The sequence below is a fragment of the Schistocerca americana genome, chromosome 1 (genome assembly GCF_021461395.2).
Source record: "Schistocerca americana isolate TAMUIC-IGC-003095 chromosome 1, iqSchAmer2.1, whole genome shotgun sequence".
Classification (NCBI taxonomy): domain Eukaryota; kingdom Metazoa; phylum Arthropoda; class Insecta; order Orthoptera; family Acrididae; genus Schistocerca; species Schistocerca americana.
The window spans coordinates 666,254,215-666,273,512 of NC_060119.1; the positions used below are offsets into that span (position 1 = coordinate 666,254,215).

Genomic DNA, 19,298 nt, shown 5'->3' on the forward strand with positions numbered 1-19,298 from the left:
TGGTACAAACAGACGGAAAAAGACCTGAGAGAATTAGGGTCTCCAAATCTACATGATAGAAATGAAATCAGAAAAATCACAAACACACGCGGTTTTGAGGAAGAAGAGAGAAAAACTAACCGACATACATGGTCTACGCAACAAAAGCTAGCCCATTCGTTGTTTATGAAGGAATACTGGGCGAAAAGGAAGGCCAACAAATGTTGATTACGCGTGGTCCTAAGTGATCCATCCGCGAAGAAGAAAAGAAGACAGTACTGGTACTCCAAGAAAATTTACAACCGAATCTGGACATACGAATGTGCACTTTAAGCTGAATTATGCATTTTAGTATGGTTCACGGAATTCCTCTGCTGCCTTGTTTCTTTTATGACATAATGTAATGTACGAATATACGGGCTTCCTGCGTCATCGTAGCTGCGCAAGCACAGTGATGCCTGTTATCTGGCGCTCTATGGCAACTGCTGAAATGAACCTCTTTCTAACAGGTCCCAGGAAAATATTGCGAATGATTGATTGAAAAGCGTTAGTTTCAAAGTAAATTTCCTTTTACGCAAGATGAACAAAGTGTGAAAATGTACAATGAATTTCTTAAATCACAGAGCGTTGACTCTCATTTAAAACTCAAGTATTTGAGGGCGACCACGTAGAAAAAATTTCAAGCCCAGAAGATCAGACATTTATGTCAGTATTAAAACTTTTACTGGCACATTTGTGTGATGTATCTTAAAGTGTAACACTCGCGAAAAAGATCAACATTATACGTGAAAGTTTAGCCTCTCTTGCAGCTTATTAATCGTAGAGACCAATATTATATGTGAAAGCTCTGCTTTTCTTGTAGCAACACTATGCATATTAATGTATGCCATTAACTTTTCCTATTTGTGTGCACGCACTACTTAACAGTGATAATGCTATTGGCTGACTACATCACATGTCATATTTTGTGAGATGTCCTGATCTCACAATTGATGTGTTTCTTGTTTCCAATAAACGAATTAAAACTACTACCAGTAAGTAAGTATTGCTTTCATTGTGTAATAACCTTTTTTTTTTCTTTCTTTAGGATGCCCAGAAGGTCTGGCAGAAGCCAGGATCAAAACTGTCATCTTCTCAAGATGGACCACAACATTTTGTATCTCATCACCCAGGTGCAGATGATGATACAGACAGTGAGGAAGAGCAGGAAAGAATCAAACTTGAAGTCACAACAGATTCACAATATGAAGGACAAGCCACAGTTGTTGGGGCAGCTGTAATGTATGGTGAAGCTGATGCAAATGCTATTTCCCAGGCACAGCAGCCAGCTGTCCCTGAAGATGGGACATTGTCACAATTTGAGGCAGCTGTGTGTGTAAGCAGTGCTACACCCGTACCATCAGATGTAGACTCGGTGCCAGCTGCAAGCAATGAAAGAAATGATTTGTTGGGCAATGGCAGACCAATAGCTGTAAAGATGGGTGGAGTAGAGTTTCAACAAGAAGTGTCAGATCCTACCACTCCTGAAGAACACCATCAACATAGAGCCAAAATTCAAAACACTATTAGAAAAAAAGAAGCAGAAGATGCTTCAGAAAAGGAATCTTCTTCAGAAGATGACTCTTAAAATTTAACGTTACTGAAATGATAAAACAAATGTGCTTTTTATCAAACACATAAGGTAATCTGTTATAATCTCTGAAAATGTCATTTTCCTTTCATTGCATATATTCAGATGACTGTCTGTAGAGAATTACTTGTCAGTTACTCAGATGGATCCTGTGTGATGCAGGTGAAGGTTATGTAAATGGAAAATTTTACCACTGTTTACACATTGTAGGTTTATAGTGGTTTCAGATAGTTATGATATATATGTGACAGATTTCAACAGTGATTACATTTTAGTATCAGATGTGATCTAATGATTTGTATTGTTCAATAAAAGACTGAGACCTTTTTTATCAACCATCACCAGCTGCCTTTTGTATGGATGATGAGAAAGGAAAATTTATTGCTTCTCCCCTCCATTCTCTCCCTCTCCCTCTCTCTCTATCGCTTTGTTATGTGTATGTCCCCAACTAATTGGCCATAGTGATGGGTTGAGCAAGTGGGATTTGGAAAGTTATTTCGACTATGGATCACATCCAGACAATTTACCATCTCAAGAAAACAACTGGGTGTAGTACCGGGACTCATCGGGCCATTATAGCTTATCGATAAAAGCCTTTGACTGCACAAAGATTGGGCAATCATGAAGGCCTTGAAGATGAAGGGATAAAAACAAGGTATGTAAAGCTGCTGAGATAGATCTATGATCAGGTCACAATGACATTCAGAGTGGATGAAGACCTTATCACCAGTAGGGTCCCAACTGGTAAAGGTGTTCGCCAAGATGACACAGTCTCTCTGAAACTGTTCAATCTTGCATTAGAAGATATATTCAAATTCCTAGACTGGAATAACAGAGGAATAAAAATAAATGGCTCGTATCGGGGTGTATACACCCCAGCACAACTGGGAAAAGCCCAGGGAATTTTTAAAATTGTGGAAATTTTTCATTGTTTTAGTTTTCAGTGAAGTTTCTGTAATTTTGACTGGTAAGAACTGATACACTAACAAAGAATTTTACCTGAGCCCACTACTGCAGAATAATACTTCAGCAATAAAACATAAACAAGAGAATAACATCAAAATAAAACTTGAGTTGCAAAGAAAATGAACCATTTACAGCAACAAAATAGAGTGCACGCAAGTATCTGCCAACAGCAAAATGTGTCAAAGGCTGTACTTCGTAACAAGAAACTGCTTTCAATGCGTCTTTCTCATGGGCCTCAAAGAGTGTGACATCACGACTGTCTACATGTCTAACAGTTTGTGGGGAAAATATTGTGAATGGTGATTTGAGGAGCATTACTTTCAAAATAAATTTCCTTTTAAACAAGAAGATTTATAAGGATTGATAAGTTTTATAGCACTGAGGGAAAAGTATGTCTTCATTTAACATGAAAAAAATGTGCTTTCTCCCAGGAAAAGTATTTTCAAGGGAAAAGGTGTATTTTTAACCAGGAAATCTGGTATTTTTTCCTTGTCTATGTATGCACATTGTGTATGTAAACTATCTGTGCTCTGCTGAATACATCATGCTTATAAGTGAAGATTTTTAAGAACTAAAGAGTATGATCTAAGAACTAATACTTGCATCTACCAAGATTGGCTTCGAAATGAACATAAGTAAAACAACAATACTAAGTACAGAGAACAAACCATTTACATTTGGAAACCAGTCTATGGCAGCTGTTGATGAATATATCTACTTTGTCCACAAGATTAAACTAGGGAAAACATCCGAAGTACAGAAATTCCTTGCAGAACAGGACTGAGCTGGGTAGTGTTCTGCAAAGTACAGTTCACCTTGACTAACAAGGATGTCCCGAATAACCTGAAGGCAAACGTCTCTAATATGTACTTACCACTAATTACAGTCTGAAAACTGAGACTCTGGTAAGGCCAAGTACATGTGAACTACAGCATGCACAATGAGCCTGGAGCGAGTGATGCTAGGAGTCAACCTCAGGATAGGATTCGATCAGAGGATATTAGAAGGAGAACAAAGGTAACGTGCATCCAAGAGATAATTGCTAGACTGAAGTGGCAACGCATCGGACATATACCTCGACAAGCTTTCAGCAGGTGGACTCCTACAGTTATTCACTGAAGACCATGTGATGACGAGAGAGGCATTGGAAGACCCCAAAAGAGATGGCTTAGACATTGGAAATAAATGGAGTGGACTCATATCTTGCAATGGATTGAGTGAGATTGAAGAAGAAGAAGGAGCTAATGTACTCTGTGTGTTGTAATTGCAGAACGGCTGTATACATCAAGTTTTATCAATTCTTTCATGATATAATAATTTCCATATTTTTAATTACAGTTTTTGGTAATTTTAGAAATAAAAGTTTCATCTTTGAATTGAAAAAATAGTGCAAGAAAACTGGAAGCACCTGATTCAGACTATCAGGTTTAATTCTAGGTACAGCTCTCTGTCAGCCGTAAGTTTCTGTGATGGGAAGGCTCTAATTATGTGTGCACCATATGTCATAAAGGAAAAAGAGGCAGAGAAACAGATGTGGTTTCTATACAGGAAATTTTCCCTGAAAATGGAAGAATGTTCTAGAACATCTGGATGAAGCTGGTATTGGAAATTTCTGCATTAATGACTCAATGATATATCCATGGACATAGTGATTTTTTTAGTAGCTGTTTTCTTCCCTAATAATTCTGGTAGGATGGGAGAAGAGGAGGAAGGGATGGGAGAGATGAATAATATTCACTATGGCCATAACACTTCATATGCTGCATGGCATAGTGGCAGTGAAATGGCTTGACACACAGCCAGTAGATGTTTTTGTTGAGTGGAGAGGAAATATAATTCAGCACTATAATGAATGTCTCCATCACCATGATGATTATATGGAAAATAGTTGATACATATATGTATTGTATGTATTATAAATCATTTCTTATATTCACACTTGTTGTACAACAGCAGCTGTACCGTAAAAAAGGTGTACTTGTAACATGACTATACATTATGGCACAGGCAATGACAAACTGCTTTAAAAAAAATGTAGCCTCACCTACATACCAGCAAATATGTAATGGGACAATGAAAATACATACAAAGGATCTGTTTGGGGATTATGATCGATCAGCTTTGAACTTTATTGTAGATTTTCAGTTAAGACAAAAGAAAAATGGCACCTGTAATTATGATTTGATCAAGGGCCTGCAAGTTTAAAGTGCGCAGTTTGCATGCAGTGTATCCCCTCATGAGTTATCTGAAATAAAAAATGGATAACATCAGTCGATGTTACATTAAATTTGTGGGAGCTTATACCTAACCATAGTGAAACAACCTCAATAGTGCTAATTCAAACATTGATTTCGATTTTTGGGGTTTGTTTCACTATTTATGTCTTTACAAAAATAATTAGTATTAACAAATTTTATATACTACAGGTATAAGCTCCCAAGGAAATTGTTTACTTTTCAGGGGTCAAAGGTAGAAGTTAATTGGTAGAATCATTTTTATTTTATGCTACGTGCAGTCTTGAAAAATCATTTCTTGAGAAAAACCTGTTTAAAGTTTAGGGAAAAATTTAATATGTATCATTAGTTCAATTTGCATAAAAACTACATGTTGTTATATATTGTTGATGTTGCTGAACACAAATATTAACAGGTCATTGCAATAGGCTATTCTGTAATAGAGATCAGTCCATCATCATTACAGCAGTTGACGGTAGATTGATTCTCATTTTAATAAGGATTGTTTTGACATTAGTGGATCTTCACATTCAGGAAGGAGACTGTTTAAACACATTAATCCACAATGATCCACATCATTGTATTCAAGAACTGGCAAATGTGATGAACTGTGATTACTCCATCATCATGTGACATGTGCATGTGATGAGGAAGGTTCAAAAAATAGGTGTGTGGCCACCAAATGCCCTAAGCCAAAACCACAAAAGTCAGTGGGTGGCCATATGTGCATCTCTGCTTGCTTGTCATCAGTTGGCTCATGAACAGTACTGACCATACCTATCCTGTAATATTACTGGTGATGAGAAACTGTCTTTGTACTAACAAAATGAAAGGAAAATAATGGTTGAGTGCAAACAAAGCAGCAGTCTGTGTGCATCCACAAAAGATGTATCTGGTGGAACAACAACAGTGTGGTATACTGTGAGTTGCTTCCCTTAGGTGTAATCATCACTGTAATCATCAATAATGCATCATGCTGCTCCCACGTCTCTGTGGCTATTAGTACATCATCGACATACACAGTAAGCTGGTCCATTAGCTCAGGTCCCAACACCTGGTACATGTCTCTTACAAAGACACACAAAGATATGTTAAAACTAAATGGCAAGATGCAAAATTGATATCAGATTCCTTTATGCAGGAATGCTGTATATTTCCTAGATTGTTGTGCTAACCTTATATTCCAATATCCACATGTCGCATTCATGGGTGAAAAAAACTTTACTCCATGAAACTTCTGGAAATGTTCATCTATTTAGATTGGCCTATTGGTCTCTCATACCACAATTGCATTCATCCTTTTTGCATCCATGACAAGTCGCACACTTCATCCTTCTTGAGTACTACAAACAACGGATTGATATATTCACTACTTGCTCTTTCAATTACCCCCCCATGACAGCATGTGGTCTATCTCTTCTTGTACTGCTTTTCTCTGGGCAGGCGGTATTACATAAGTCTTGGGGGCATAGATCTGATGTCGCTTAATAGTTAAACTGCTCTCAAAATTCTGTACCTCACCTGGTGCATCAGAAAAGACTCCACAATTCCATTTTTAAATTTCACTCCCCAACTCTGACACCCTCTCTCGTATTTTCTCTTGAATCGCCTCCACCACATCCTTACCCTGACTCAAGCTATGTATCATTAATAATTTCATCTCTGCTGCAACACCTCCCTCTCCTACGTACTGTGCCTCCTTGGGACTATTAAATACCTCCTTTCTCTTAACAAAGGGGACCATTAGTTTTCTACCTCCTACCTGGAATCTCAACTCACAGTCTTCAAAATTTAGTTCACCTTAAAAAGCATTCAAGAAATCCACGCCCACTGATAACTCTACGTTCAACCCGGGAATGAGAAGAAAGGAATGTTCTACCATTACTCCCCCTAACTGCATTATCATCACTACTTCCTGTCGAACAGCCTTTGACAACTTTCCAGTAGCACCAAATATTTTCACTGGGGACACTGGCCACACTGCCATATCATCTTTTGCTGGCAAATTCACGAAGTACTCTTCCAAAATTCCAGAAATTTCCGATCCACTGTCCACTAAAACCTGACTTATCACTCCTCCAACCTGCACCTTGACAATAGGCTCACTATCTGTGACCATGGGAATGGCTTCCTCCTCTGCTATCAAATCGACAATTATCTCTTGTCGGTCAAATTCTGGAACAACTCTTAACATTTCCGAATTGAAATTTACCTACTTGCCAACCCAAAGAACTTTCAAGCAATCTGTCATGAAGTGACAAATCGCACATACGCTCAACTTCTGCCCATTCAGCGCAAGATTCAAGGAGCTCAACTTCTCTGTCATTTAACCTTAATGGTTGTCCATGTTGCTTATCTCCATCGAAAATGAACTCAAAAACAACGTCACTCCTTCGCTTTTCACTGCTGGCACCTTTCTCTAATGGTTCCGCTACTGCAACATTAACATTACTATCCAGACTTCCAGATTCCGTATTTACTGTTCGATGCCATAGTTCCCACACTCTTTGACTGTACGAGATGTTACTATTTTTATTGCCCTCAGGTCTGGGTGCCGTATCTTCAAACAATTGAGCTATTCTGTAAGTTCACCCACCTCCTGCACTTAATGCAGTGTTTTCATTATCTCCGTTGCACTCATGATGCTGCCTCTTGCCTGTCAGCTGCTCATATTCTTCCCTGTGGACGGGACCCCCTACTACCATTCTTCTCTCATTTTCTCCTTCTGTATTCACTATGTGCGCATCCATTGTCACCTGCGTCCAGCCAGCACCAGGTGTGTTTCTCCCCTCCAGTGCACCTTGCCAAGCATCAAGGCCATCTCTTACAGCCTCCTTGCTCTTTCCTTTCACTTCTTCCTCCCACCGGCTCGGATGTGAACACCTGTTTCTGTATGGGCCCTTCCTGTGAGCTGCCTGCAGTTGGCCCATCGATGAGCACTATTTAGTTTAAACACTCTCCTCTCTCTCCCCTACGCCTGTCTCACATTTTGGGCCTGAACGCCTCTCCTAACAAATTTTACCAGCTGTACATCTTCTCACATCAAAGGCCGCTGCGGCTGATTACCGTCACGCAAATGTAAACGCTTGAGTCTGTCTAAGAAACTCAAATATTTTTCATAGCTGTCCCATGGTGCTGCTACCAGTTCCTTCCTAACATAAAAAGGCAACATCTGCTCTATCCCAGCGGCAAACAACTCGACCATCATACTTCCATCTACATGCTTTATGCGGCGCCACCACGAATCACGAAACTGTTTCATAGTGCCACACTCGGCTTGGTACTTCCTGCCTCCCATAAATCCACTAACAATTGTTGCTGAATTTCTCCAGACTAATATTCTTCTAAAAGCCTTTTCTTAAAATCTATGAGATCTTTGCAGTCCATAGCCACCTCATCAGCCCATTGAAAGGCATCACCCCTTAAGTGACCCATTTCATACGAAATTCGCTCTTGTTCCGTCCAGTACTCTGGCATTACCTCATCAAATTCCTTAAGGAATACTTTAGGATTAATGGTTCCCTGTGGCTCAAAGGTATTAAACTTATGACACTTAATAAACACTGCTTCTGCTGCATTGCTTGACAAAACCTGGCCTGCCCTTGTGGCCAGTTTAGCAATTGCTATCTCATTTTGCAATATTCAAGCATCCATCTGCTGATAATGGACCTTTTAATGTTTCTCAAACGAGTCTCACGTTGCTCGACTAGCAGCCAATACCTGAATCGTATCCTTAACATGCAACTTAAAACTAGTATCTTGTTCAGATCATATCTTACCACTTATATTACCCATTTATTTTCGTTTCAAAATCCCTCTGTTTAACTTTCAACTCACTTATGAATTTGTGATATGCAGTAGCATGCTCATCCAATGCGTTGGATACTTTATCTGACCCCTCCTTGTGCCCTTTAGTACATTTGTTCTTCAGTTGGTCCAGCTCAGTACCCACTTTACATACTATTTGTTGTAGTTTAATGTCTACTTGATGCTCCAGTTGCAACTTTCACTGGGTGAACTGCTCAGCGATGTCTTTCTTCACCTCCTCACAAAAATTCGACACTTCCAAAGCAATACTGGAGCTTACTTGTTCATTATCTTGCTTAATATATGTATTGATTTAGTCCCAAAATTGTGTCAGAGTTGCAAGAAGTGACAGCGAGAAGACATTTTTCTCTTTCCCTGGTACTGCCGAAATCATCTGGTCTGCCACTGATTCTGACTTACCTTGAGTAGCCTCAACCCCTTCAGAGATTGAATCATTCAAGTTTAGTGGCTCCTCTTTTGTCTGTTTGGTCTCTACTTGGCTATCAACAGCCAATAAAATTCTCGTTGAATACAGATCTGAGCTAAACACCTCTGCATTCGTTATACTGTCAATTTTAACAACCTCCTCAGCATGACACTTGGCTTTCCCTGCTATGCTACTTTTGTCCTGCTCAGACATTCTATTTTCTAAAGTTAAAACACTGTTCAACAGTTGGTAAAGAATTCGGTTTCTTAGCTTTCGACGACTTCTCCAACGTACTGCCTGGTTGCTGCGATCCACCGCCCTCTTTGTGCGGTGCTTGTGCACCTGCTCCACCCTCACATGGTCTGCTGTCCGCTGGTCTTCTGCTTCAACCACATGCTGGCACCATTCTTCTTTGTGTGGATGTTCCTCGCACCCAGCAAAGCTTACCAGGCAGTGGTGCTTGCTTACTCAACACTCGCCCAATTCACCACTGCTACACAGCCCTTTCTGGATGGTGGGTTTAAGACCTCTGTCGGATACCAATTTCCTTTGGGTGTTGTCTCAATCAGGCTAATCCCAATTGTGATAATTTTAATATCGTTCACTCAGCTGCCATGCAGGTCTTTTAGCGCAGAAGGCCAGGATCTTGTATTACTGGATGCCATGGAACTCAGTCTTTAATTACACTTGATACCCCACAGAAAAATAATTATCATCATAACCAGTTGGTCATAATAATCATTGGCAGAAAACATAAACAGAATTGCAACAGCAGGAGCAAGCACAGCAGCTGACTTACCGTGTTCAATGACTGTCATGTTGTTGCCTGCAATAAGCTTTGCACAATTAACTGTTTGTGTCTGTACCTCAGTAATTGTCACATATGAAGATAAACATTCATTCACAGTCAAAATAATTTCACCACCTACGCAAATGTTACGTGATCACGGTCCTATGTAGATTTAGCCAAAAAGCAAAGATTAGTTGGTAATCTTGCAGGAGCACAACTGCCGGCCATCCTTACTGCTCCCCAGTCAAACCACTAGTCCTCAACAATGGCGAGCTGTGCACTCCTCCTCCGCACTAAACCACTTGTGACGTCAGCCACCATCTCTGCTCTTAAAACAGACACATTTTACCTTATAGTTTCCCTGTTGCTTTCTGTGCAAATACAGTTTTGATTTACACTCTTCTGCAAATTTTACTCTGGCCCTCTGCTCTAATTTGAAGTTTTTCAAATGAACTACTTTTTTCACTTCGGCAGCCTCTGGTCAGACCAGTCCACCTTCTCCATCCCCTTTGGGTGTCTGCCTATGGATGCTGCGTCGCATTTCTAAGCTACCCCTGCCTTTTCTTTGTCCTTCCGCCTTCCCGTTCTTGCAAGTCACTGTGCTGGCCCACTGCGCCCGACTCAGCTCTTATCATAACCTTTCAGTATGTGCACCCACTCTGGCCGTCCACCTGTCTGCCATCCCACTGCATTCTAATCAGCGCTCGCGTAATTAAAATTAACTGTTGCTTATCTGAAGCATTTTCATTTGTGCACATCACATTGCCACACTTCATTGTGGAAAAATGCTACCAACTTATGCACTAGCCTAATGCTGTACAAATGTTATTTTAAACAATATTAAAAGAATCTTCCTTCAGTAAATTATCGACCAAAGTATTATTATTAATTTATTCTTAGGTCAGAAACATACAGATATACAGACTGACCATCAAACCATGAAGTAGAATAATTAGACTGCAAGAATACAACACATCTGGTGAACTTCCAGCCACACCTTTTTATAATATTGTTGATATTCGAACCTGAACTTTCCATTCTTTGATGTGGTGATCTTGTATCTTCATATCATACAGGTCAGAACTTTGCAACCTACATGACACAGAGGGGTTGGTGGGGAGGGAGGTGGGAGGAGGGAGGTGACAAGAATGAATATCCTCTGTGCAGGATATTGGGCACAGATAGTAGCGAAACATGTGAGTTGCGATTTGCACTTGTTCACATTCACAGTATGTGTTATCAAGATTAAATCCTTTTCTTTATATGGTCTATGGATTATCCCCCTCCAGATGGTCATCTGTTTAATGACTTCCATACCAATCACATTGTGTCCATGAGTAGCTACTCGACCATCATAAGGGCCGTAGTCTTTTTTCTTAAACTGTTCCAACCTCACCTTCTTGGGAGGCATGGTAAAGCTCTTAGATGATCGCAGGAAGGTATATAGATAATTTTTACTTTTTAGACGATCTGACTACAAGTGAATGAAACACAATTTTCGTACCATAGGCATTTCACCTTTATTCTCTGCAAGGCATCTTCATTGGCCTGGAATATGTACATATTTTTGCTATTTTTTGCTATGATGTAGTAATATTTTAAATTCTAGTTACAGGTTGCGTGGACGATTTTCTACATGTTATGTTTCTGTTCCATTTTTTTGTGCCATTCCTCTTCTTGTAATTGCCACTACAAAAGTTGAAGATATTGATGACAGGAAACTCTTCATGGACTTCAGCTGTTGAGTAGTAGTAGGAGTATCCCATGCAATAGGAGGGCAACATGGTTAATTATTTTCTGACAACTCACTGTACGTAGTGGTAATTCTTTCTTTGTGGGCAAAAACTATTGTCAGGCTATGTAGATTACTCTATATGATTATAATTAATGGAGTAAGCCTATGTCGGCTTGTGACAGGATGGTTTTTCTTTATTTCACTGCTTGCTTACTTCAGTAAGACCCACAAATCTACTACCTGGTCCAGGGCAACAATATAACTCATTCAAGAAAAGCTTTAAAACACTGAAGCACTAACTGTGTCCCTAAATTGTCAGTGCTTCGGGTATATATTCACCAGTAAATGGGAGAGCTCTTTGAGAAATGATTGTAGGGCTTACTGTATTTTCATGCAAAAGGACACAAATACTACCTCAAAGTGCACATTAAACAACAGATACACTTTTCGAACATACACTTCTTGATACAATTGTTAATCTTTATCAGTTCATCTTACTGTTCGATCCACTAAAACTACATGCTCTCCCACACGGTCAGCATCCATATCAAGCCAGTGACCTTCTGATCAGGAACAACAAAAATCGGCCTGGTAATGTCAAATTTTCACATAGTACTCAATGATTAGGGTTGGTTGCCATCATTGTGTTGCAGTTTGTGGCAAGAAAGGTAATTTTCCATAAGCAACAACTTTTTTAAGTCAACCTAGAACATACACTAGTATATTTTAACTTTGAATTTTCTCTTCCTTAACTGTATTATCCTTTTCTATTAAGTCAGATTCTATTACTGTTCTAGATTAGATTAGATTAATACTAGTTCCATGGATCATGAATACGATATTTTGTAATGATGTGGAACGAGTCAAATTTTCCAATACATGACATAATTAAGTTAATTTAACAACATACTTAAGTTAATACAACAACTTTTTCATTTTTTGTGTTTTTTGATTTTTATTTTTTATTTTTTTAATATATATTTTTTAAATTTATATCTAAAAATTCCTCTATGGAGTAGAAGGAGTTGTCATTCAGAAATTCTTTTAATTTCTTCTTAAATACTTGTTGGTTATCTGTCAGACTTTTGATACTATTTGGTAAGTGACCAAAGACTTTAGTGCCAGTATAATTCACCCCTTTCTGTGCCAAAGTTAGATTTAATCTTGAATAGTGAAGATCATCCTTTCTCCTAGTATTGTAGTTATGCACACTGCTATTACTTTTGAATTGGGTTTGGTTGTTAATAACAAATTTCATAAGAGAGTATATATACTGAGAAGCTACTGTGAATATCCCTAGATCCTTAAATAAATGTCTGCAGGATGATCTTGGGTGGACTCCAGCTATTATTCTGATTACACGCTTTTGTGCAATAAATACTTTATTCCTCAGTGATGAATTACCCCAAAATATGATGCCATATGAAAGCAACGAGTGAAAATAGGCGTAGTAAGCTAATTTACTAAGATGTTTATCACCAAAATTTGCAATGACCCTTATTGCATAAGTAGCTGAACTCAAACGTTTCAGCAGATCATCAATGTGTTTCTTCCAATTTAATCTCTCATCAGTGGCCACACCTAAAAATTTGGAATATTCTACCTTAGCTATATGCTTCTGATTAAGGTCTATATTTATTAATGGCGTCATAGCATTCACTGTACGGAACTGTATGTACTGTGTCTTATCAAAATTCAGTGAGAGTCCATTTACAAGGAACCACTTAGTAATTTTCTGAAGGACAGTATTGACAATTTCATCAGTTAATTCTTGTTTGTCAGGTGTGATTACTATACTTGTATCATCAGCAAAGAGAACTAACTTTGCCTCTTCATGAATATAGAATGGCAAGTCATTAATATATATTAAGAACAACAAAGGACCCAAGACTGACCCTTGTGGAACCCCATTTTTGATAGTTCCCCAATTTGAGGAATGTGCTGATCTTTGTATATTATGAGAACTACTTATTTCAACTTTCTGCACTCTTCCACTTAGGTACGAATTAAACCATTTGTGCACTGTCCCACTCATGCCACAATACTTGAGCTTGTCTAGCAGAATTTCATGATTTACACAATCAAAAGCCTTTGAGAGATCACAAAAAATCCCAATGGGTGGTGTTCGGTTATTCAGATCATTCAAAATTTGATTGGTGAAAGCATATATGGCATTTTCTGTTGAAAAACCTTTCTGGAAACCAAACTGACATTTTGTTAGTACTTCATTGTTACAGATATGTGAAGCTACTCTTGAATACATTACTTTCTCAAAAATTTTGGATATAGCTGTTAGAAGGGAGATTGGACGGTAACTGTTGACACCAGATCTATCCCCCTTTTTATGCAAAGGTATAACAATAGCATATTTCAGTCTATCAGGGAAAATGCCCTGTTCCAGAGAGCTATTACACAGGTGGCTGAGAATCTTACTTATCTGTTGAGAACAAGCTTTTAGTATTTTGCTGGAAATGTCATCAATTCCATGTGAGTTTTTGCTTTTAAGCAAGTTTATTATTTTCCTAATTTCAGAGGGAGAAGTGGGTGAGATTTCAATTGTATCAAATTGCATAGGTATGGCCTCTTCCATTAACAGCCTAGCATCTTCTAATGAACACCTGGATCCTACTATATCCACAACATTTAGAAAATGATTATTAAAAATATTTTCAGCTTCTGACTTTTTGTTCGTAAAGTTTTCATTCAATTTGATGGTAATACTGTCTTCCTGTGCTCTTGGTTGACCTGTTTCTCTTTTAATAATATTCCAAATTGTTTTAATTTTACTATCAGAGTTGCTGATTTCAGACATGATACACATAGTTCTGGATTTTTTAATAACTTTTCTTAATATAACACAGTAGTTTTTATAATGTTTGATAGTTTCTGGGTCACTACTCTTTCTTGCTGTCAGATACATTTCCCTTTTCCGGTTACAAGATATTTTTATACCCTTAGTAAGCCATGGTTTGTTACAAGGTTTCTTATGAGTGTATTTAACTATTTTCTTTGGGAAGCAATTTTCAAATGCATTTACAAAAATGTCATGAAATAAATTATATTTTAAATTGGCATCAGGTTCACGGTACACCTCATTCCAGTCTAACTGCTGTAGGCTTTCCCTGAAATTTGCAATTGTTAAATCGTTGACTGAACGTACTACTTTGGAGGACTGTTTAGTATTGCTGAATGGAGCTATGTCATATATTGTAACTAGCTGTGCACCATGATCAGAAAGACCATTCTCAACAGGCTGAGCATTTATCTGGTTAAACTTATCTTGGTCTATAAAGAAGTTATCTATCAGTGAGCTGCTATCCTTTACCACCCGAGTAGGAAAATCAATAACGGGTGTCAAATTGAAAGAACCGAGTAATACTTCAAGGTCATTTTTCCTATTACCCTCTTTCGGAGAATCTACATTGAAGTCCCCACAAATAATAATTTGCTTCCCCCCGTCTGACAGATAGCACAACAAGGAGTCCAAATTTTTCAGAAATAGATGAAAATTTCCTGATGGGGACCTATATACAGTTACAATTATAAATGTGCCTTTATTTAATTTAAGCTCTCACGCACAGGCTACTTTTACTCGTGAATGGTTTAAGCAAGTGGTTTCAAAGTTTTGCCACCCATTCTACAAACTCTAGTAACTTTACAGATGGGGAAGACCTAGCCCCCAAAATCTGTCTAGGAAATAGATCTGAATTATCACCTCCAGTTGAAAGTGATCTATACGTAGCTACCTGGTTTCTAGCCATATACAACCTCTTTTGTGGAGAACTGTGCTCACCCCTGGCTCCTTTACCATAACTACAATTCCATGCTGTTGACATTTACATCTGATTTATTTTTAAAATTTCTGTCGGGGCTTGTACTTATGGACATTCTGATACCATCAAAGTAATGAACCCTACTTGAATGATTGGTACTGTGGTCATCTAGTGCTACTACTCAAATGAGGATTTCAAAAGTATTGATACCTTCTCATATCAATACTTTTTAATTTTTTGTGCAAATGTACTAATACTTGAGTAGACATGATATTTTACTTGATTACTTATTTTATGTAATCTGATAAAACAATTAACTACTTTCATTTCTTTATTAATGATGATGCTTATAAAAAAAATGTCACCTTTTGGAAGACTTCCAAAAAGAAAAATTGCTGTGAATATTTTGGATACAACTTACTTCTATTTTGAGTCATAATTGGGACAAAGTTTGAAAATAAACACTCCATAGGCACAGATATTGTAACAACAATAAGATACTGTTGAGCATATTTGTACAAACATGGGAAAATTATTTCCATGTCTTCCCATTCTGCAAGTTCGTTATATTTTAAATATATTACAGGATTTGGCAAATAAAGAGATACTTCATCACTTTGGTGCATTTCCTTTTTTTTTGTTTTGTTGCCGTGCACTAGCTGTTTACGATGTTTTGAAAAGTCGTATTCCTGTGCTACAGTAGATGAAGTGGCATCTTCCTCAAATTCACTGAGGATACTTTGTTGCTCATAAAGCATGCTTCTGAGTTTTTGTATGATTCTCGTGCATGCTGCTAGATTTTTAAAATGTATGTTTTTAAACATTGGATCCAGAAGAGGAGCAAAATTGAATTAACCCATACTTTTCTTTCAGCTCTCTTGATAAAACATCCTTCCGTTCTTTGACAGTTGGTGAGACTGGTGAGATACTGTTGGCAAAAAATTAATTATTATTATAATTTTCAACATTGTAACATACTTTTGTCCAGACATATCTCTTGTCACATATTCAAAACGCTTTAAAAATACTAAGTTGTTTGAGTGTTTCCCTTTCCACTACTGATGGAATGTAGTGTGCTGAAACAGTATCAACTATGACGTTAGATATCACTTACCTTAAATGTAAGATGCACTCCAACATGAGTTCCACCTTAATTTAACATTGGCAATAAGTTTCAAAAGTGAACCTTTGGGAGTATTGTTTTGCATTTGATTTTTATTTATCTGACTATGCAACACTGTTTTAATCCAAAACACTATTTCTTGAATTTTAGATATAATGTCAAGTAATTTTAAAGCCTCTTCAACAACCAGATTTTTTGCATGCACAAAACATGACAAATATTTCTGTTCACCAATGGATATTCTTATGGCTACTAACATAGAACTGCTATTATCTATCACAACAGTAAGAATTTTAGTTTGTGATACATTCCAACTATCAAAAATATCCTGAAGGGCTCTTGATATGTAGTCAGCTCATATTTCTTTCATTTAATGCACAAGTGGCTGCTATAACATACACATTTTGCCATTTTGTAGAAAAAGGGTTCTCACACCTAAAAAATTTTGTTTCAGGCCAAATATCCAGTGAGAGACAAATATCGTCTCTCTCTCTCTTTTTTTTTTTTACACAATCTGGATCTGGTTTTAGCTACATAAGCCTCATATTGTTCATGTTTTTTAAACATTTTGCACCAGGCACTTTAAAATTAGGTTGCAGCTCTTCCGTAACCCATGAAAAGGTCACATATATCCTTGCGGATAAAAAATACCAATGCCTGACTTTCATTATATTTTGTACCTGCCTCTAGAATAAAAATGTCATTTAAAATTAAAAACTTGCAATTTCAGTGTAATAATTAGGTACTAAAAATAATTTTTTTACCTTTATTAGACGAAACTCATGGAAAAAGACTCCTTTAATGCGCTTTGTAGAACCACCTTCATCCTATTTGCTCTATATTCAATGTCATAATCAATATCAGGTTTTTTCTAGTTACGAATATTTGTGTTGATGGCTGCGATAAGATGGAACAAATTCCTACATTGTTTCTAGCCATGCTTGATTAATTTAATTACAGTGTAGACACAATTAATGGTTAAACAGCCAGTGTCTCTCTGCTCATCTGCAAAGTGGCATTCTCTCTGTAATATTTTTGCAGATTGTATAACCTGTAATGTGGTGGCTGGGCTGGTTGGTGAGTGACATAACAAGTAGCTGGCCTATGAAAGCTCACTCACTGGTAGTAGGTGACCTCTCCTTGATTGTGACCAAGCATATTGTTTGTGCCTGATTGTTTGAATTCAAAATGTTGAGAATATATATTGTTGCTGTATACATTGAAATTGATGAAAAGGGGTGAGACATCAAGTTGGCTCATGCAATCACAGATAATGCCAATAGGAAGAAAACGGTACAAAGTCAAGCTAGACATCAAGTAAGATGTATGTTTGGTTTGGTTTGTGGGGCACTCAACTGCGCGGTTATCAGTGCCCATAAAAAGTTCCCAATTTTTTCACAGTCCAGTTTTGTACACTGTCTAATCTATTCACTGTCATGAATGATGACAATGATGATGATAAAATGATGAGTACAACACAGACACCCAGATCCCAGGCAGACAAAATCCCCAATTGGCCGGGGAATTGAACCCGAGACCCCGTGATCCAAGAGGCAGCAACACTAGCCACTAGACCACGAGCTACGGACAAGTAAGGATTGAGAAGTGAGGTAAACAGTATTTGCAATAAATGTAAACTAAAGGTATTTTTAGCCCTGATCTTACAAGTTTACGCATAGACTACAAATTTGGAAAATACGTAAAACAGAAGTTTGACCTTATTTGTCAATAGAAGATGCTTCCGAGCACTAAATGTCTTAATTTTTTTTCATCATCATCATCATTTAAGACTGATTATGCCTTTCAGCGTTCAGTCTGGAGCATAGCCCCCCTTATAAAATTCCTCCATGATCCCCTATTCAATGCTAACATTGGTGCCTCTTCTGATGTTAAACCTATTACTTCAAAATCATTCTTAACCGAATCCAGGTACCTTCTCCTCGGTCTGCCCCAACTCCTCCTACCCTCTACTGCTGAATCCATGAGTCTCTTGGGTAACCTTGCTTCTCCCATGCGTGTAACATGACCCCACCATCTAAGCCTGTTCGCCCTGACCGCTACATCTATAGAGTTCATTCCCAGTTTTTCTTTGATTTCCTCATTGTGGACACCCTCCTGCCATTGTTCCCATCTACTAGTACCTGCAATCATCCTAGCTACTTTCATATCCATAACCTCAACCTATTGATAAGGTAACCTGAATCCACCCAGCTTTCGCTCCCACACAACAAAGTTGGTCGAAAGATTTAACGGTGCACAGATAACTTAGTCTTGGTACTGACTTCCTTCTTGTAGAAGAGAGTAGATCGTAGCTGAGCGCTCACTGCATTAGCTTTGCTACACCTCGCTTCCAGTTCTTTCACTATGTTGCCATCCTGTGAGAATATGCATCCTAAGTACTTGAAACCGTCCACCTGTTCTGACTTTGTTCCTCCTATTTGGCACTCATTCCGTGTATATTTCTTTCCCACTGACATTACTTTCATTTTGGAGATGCTAATCTTCATACCATAGTCCTTACATTTCTGATCTAGCTCTGAAATATTACTTTGCAAACTTTCAATCGAATCTGCCATCACAACTAAGTCATCCGCATATGCAAGACTGCTTATTTTGTGTTCACATATCTCAATCTCACCCAGCCAGTCTATTGTTTTCAACATATGATCCATAAATAATATGAACAACAGTGGAGACAGGTTGCAGCCTTGTCTTACCCCTGAAACTACTCTAAACCATGAACTCAATTTACCATCAACTCTAACTGCTGCCTGACTATCCATGTAAAGACCTTTAATTGCTTGCAAAAGTTTGCCTCCTATTCCATAATCTTG

The 19,298-nt window shown here is 38.0% G+C and overlaps 2 protein-coding genes across 2 annotated transcripts in view; both read left to right on the top strand.

The window, feature by feature from the left end:
• LOC124608554 (RNA helicase aquarius) overlaps window positions 1–1,950 on the top strand; it is a 339,510-nt gene extending 337,560 nt beyond the window's left edge. The window contains exon 27 of the mRNA XM_047139996.1: window positions 1,067–1,950. Within this exon, the coding sequence (XP_046995952.1) occupies window positions 1,067–1,606 (540 nt within the window). The 3' untranslated portion in view covers window positions 1,607–1,950. The remainder of the gene's footprint in view (window positions 1–1,066) is intronic.
• A 354-nt stretch (window positions 1,951–2,304) lies between these two features.
• Window positions 2,305–3,359, top strand: LOC124587813. Its single transcript, XM_047131467.1, has 3 exons — window positions 2,305–2,465; window positions 3,007–3,085; window positions 3,189–3,359. The coding sequence occupies exons 1-3, from the start codon at window positions 2,305–2,307 to the stop codon at window positions 3,357–3,359; spliced, it is 411 nt and encodes a 136-aa protein (XP_046987423.1).
• The last annotated feature ends 15,939 nt before the right edge of the window (window positions 3,360–19,298 follow it).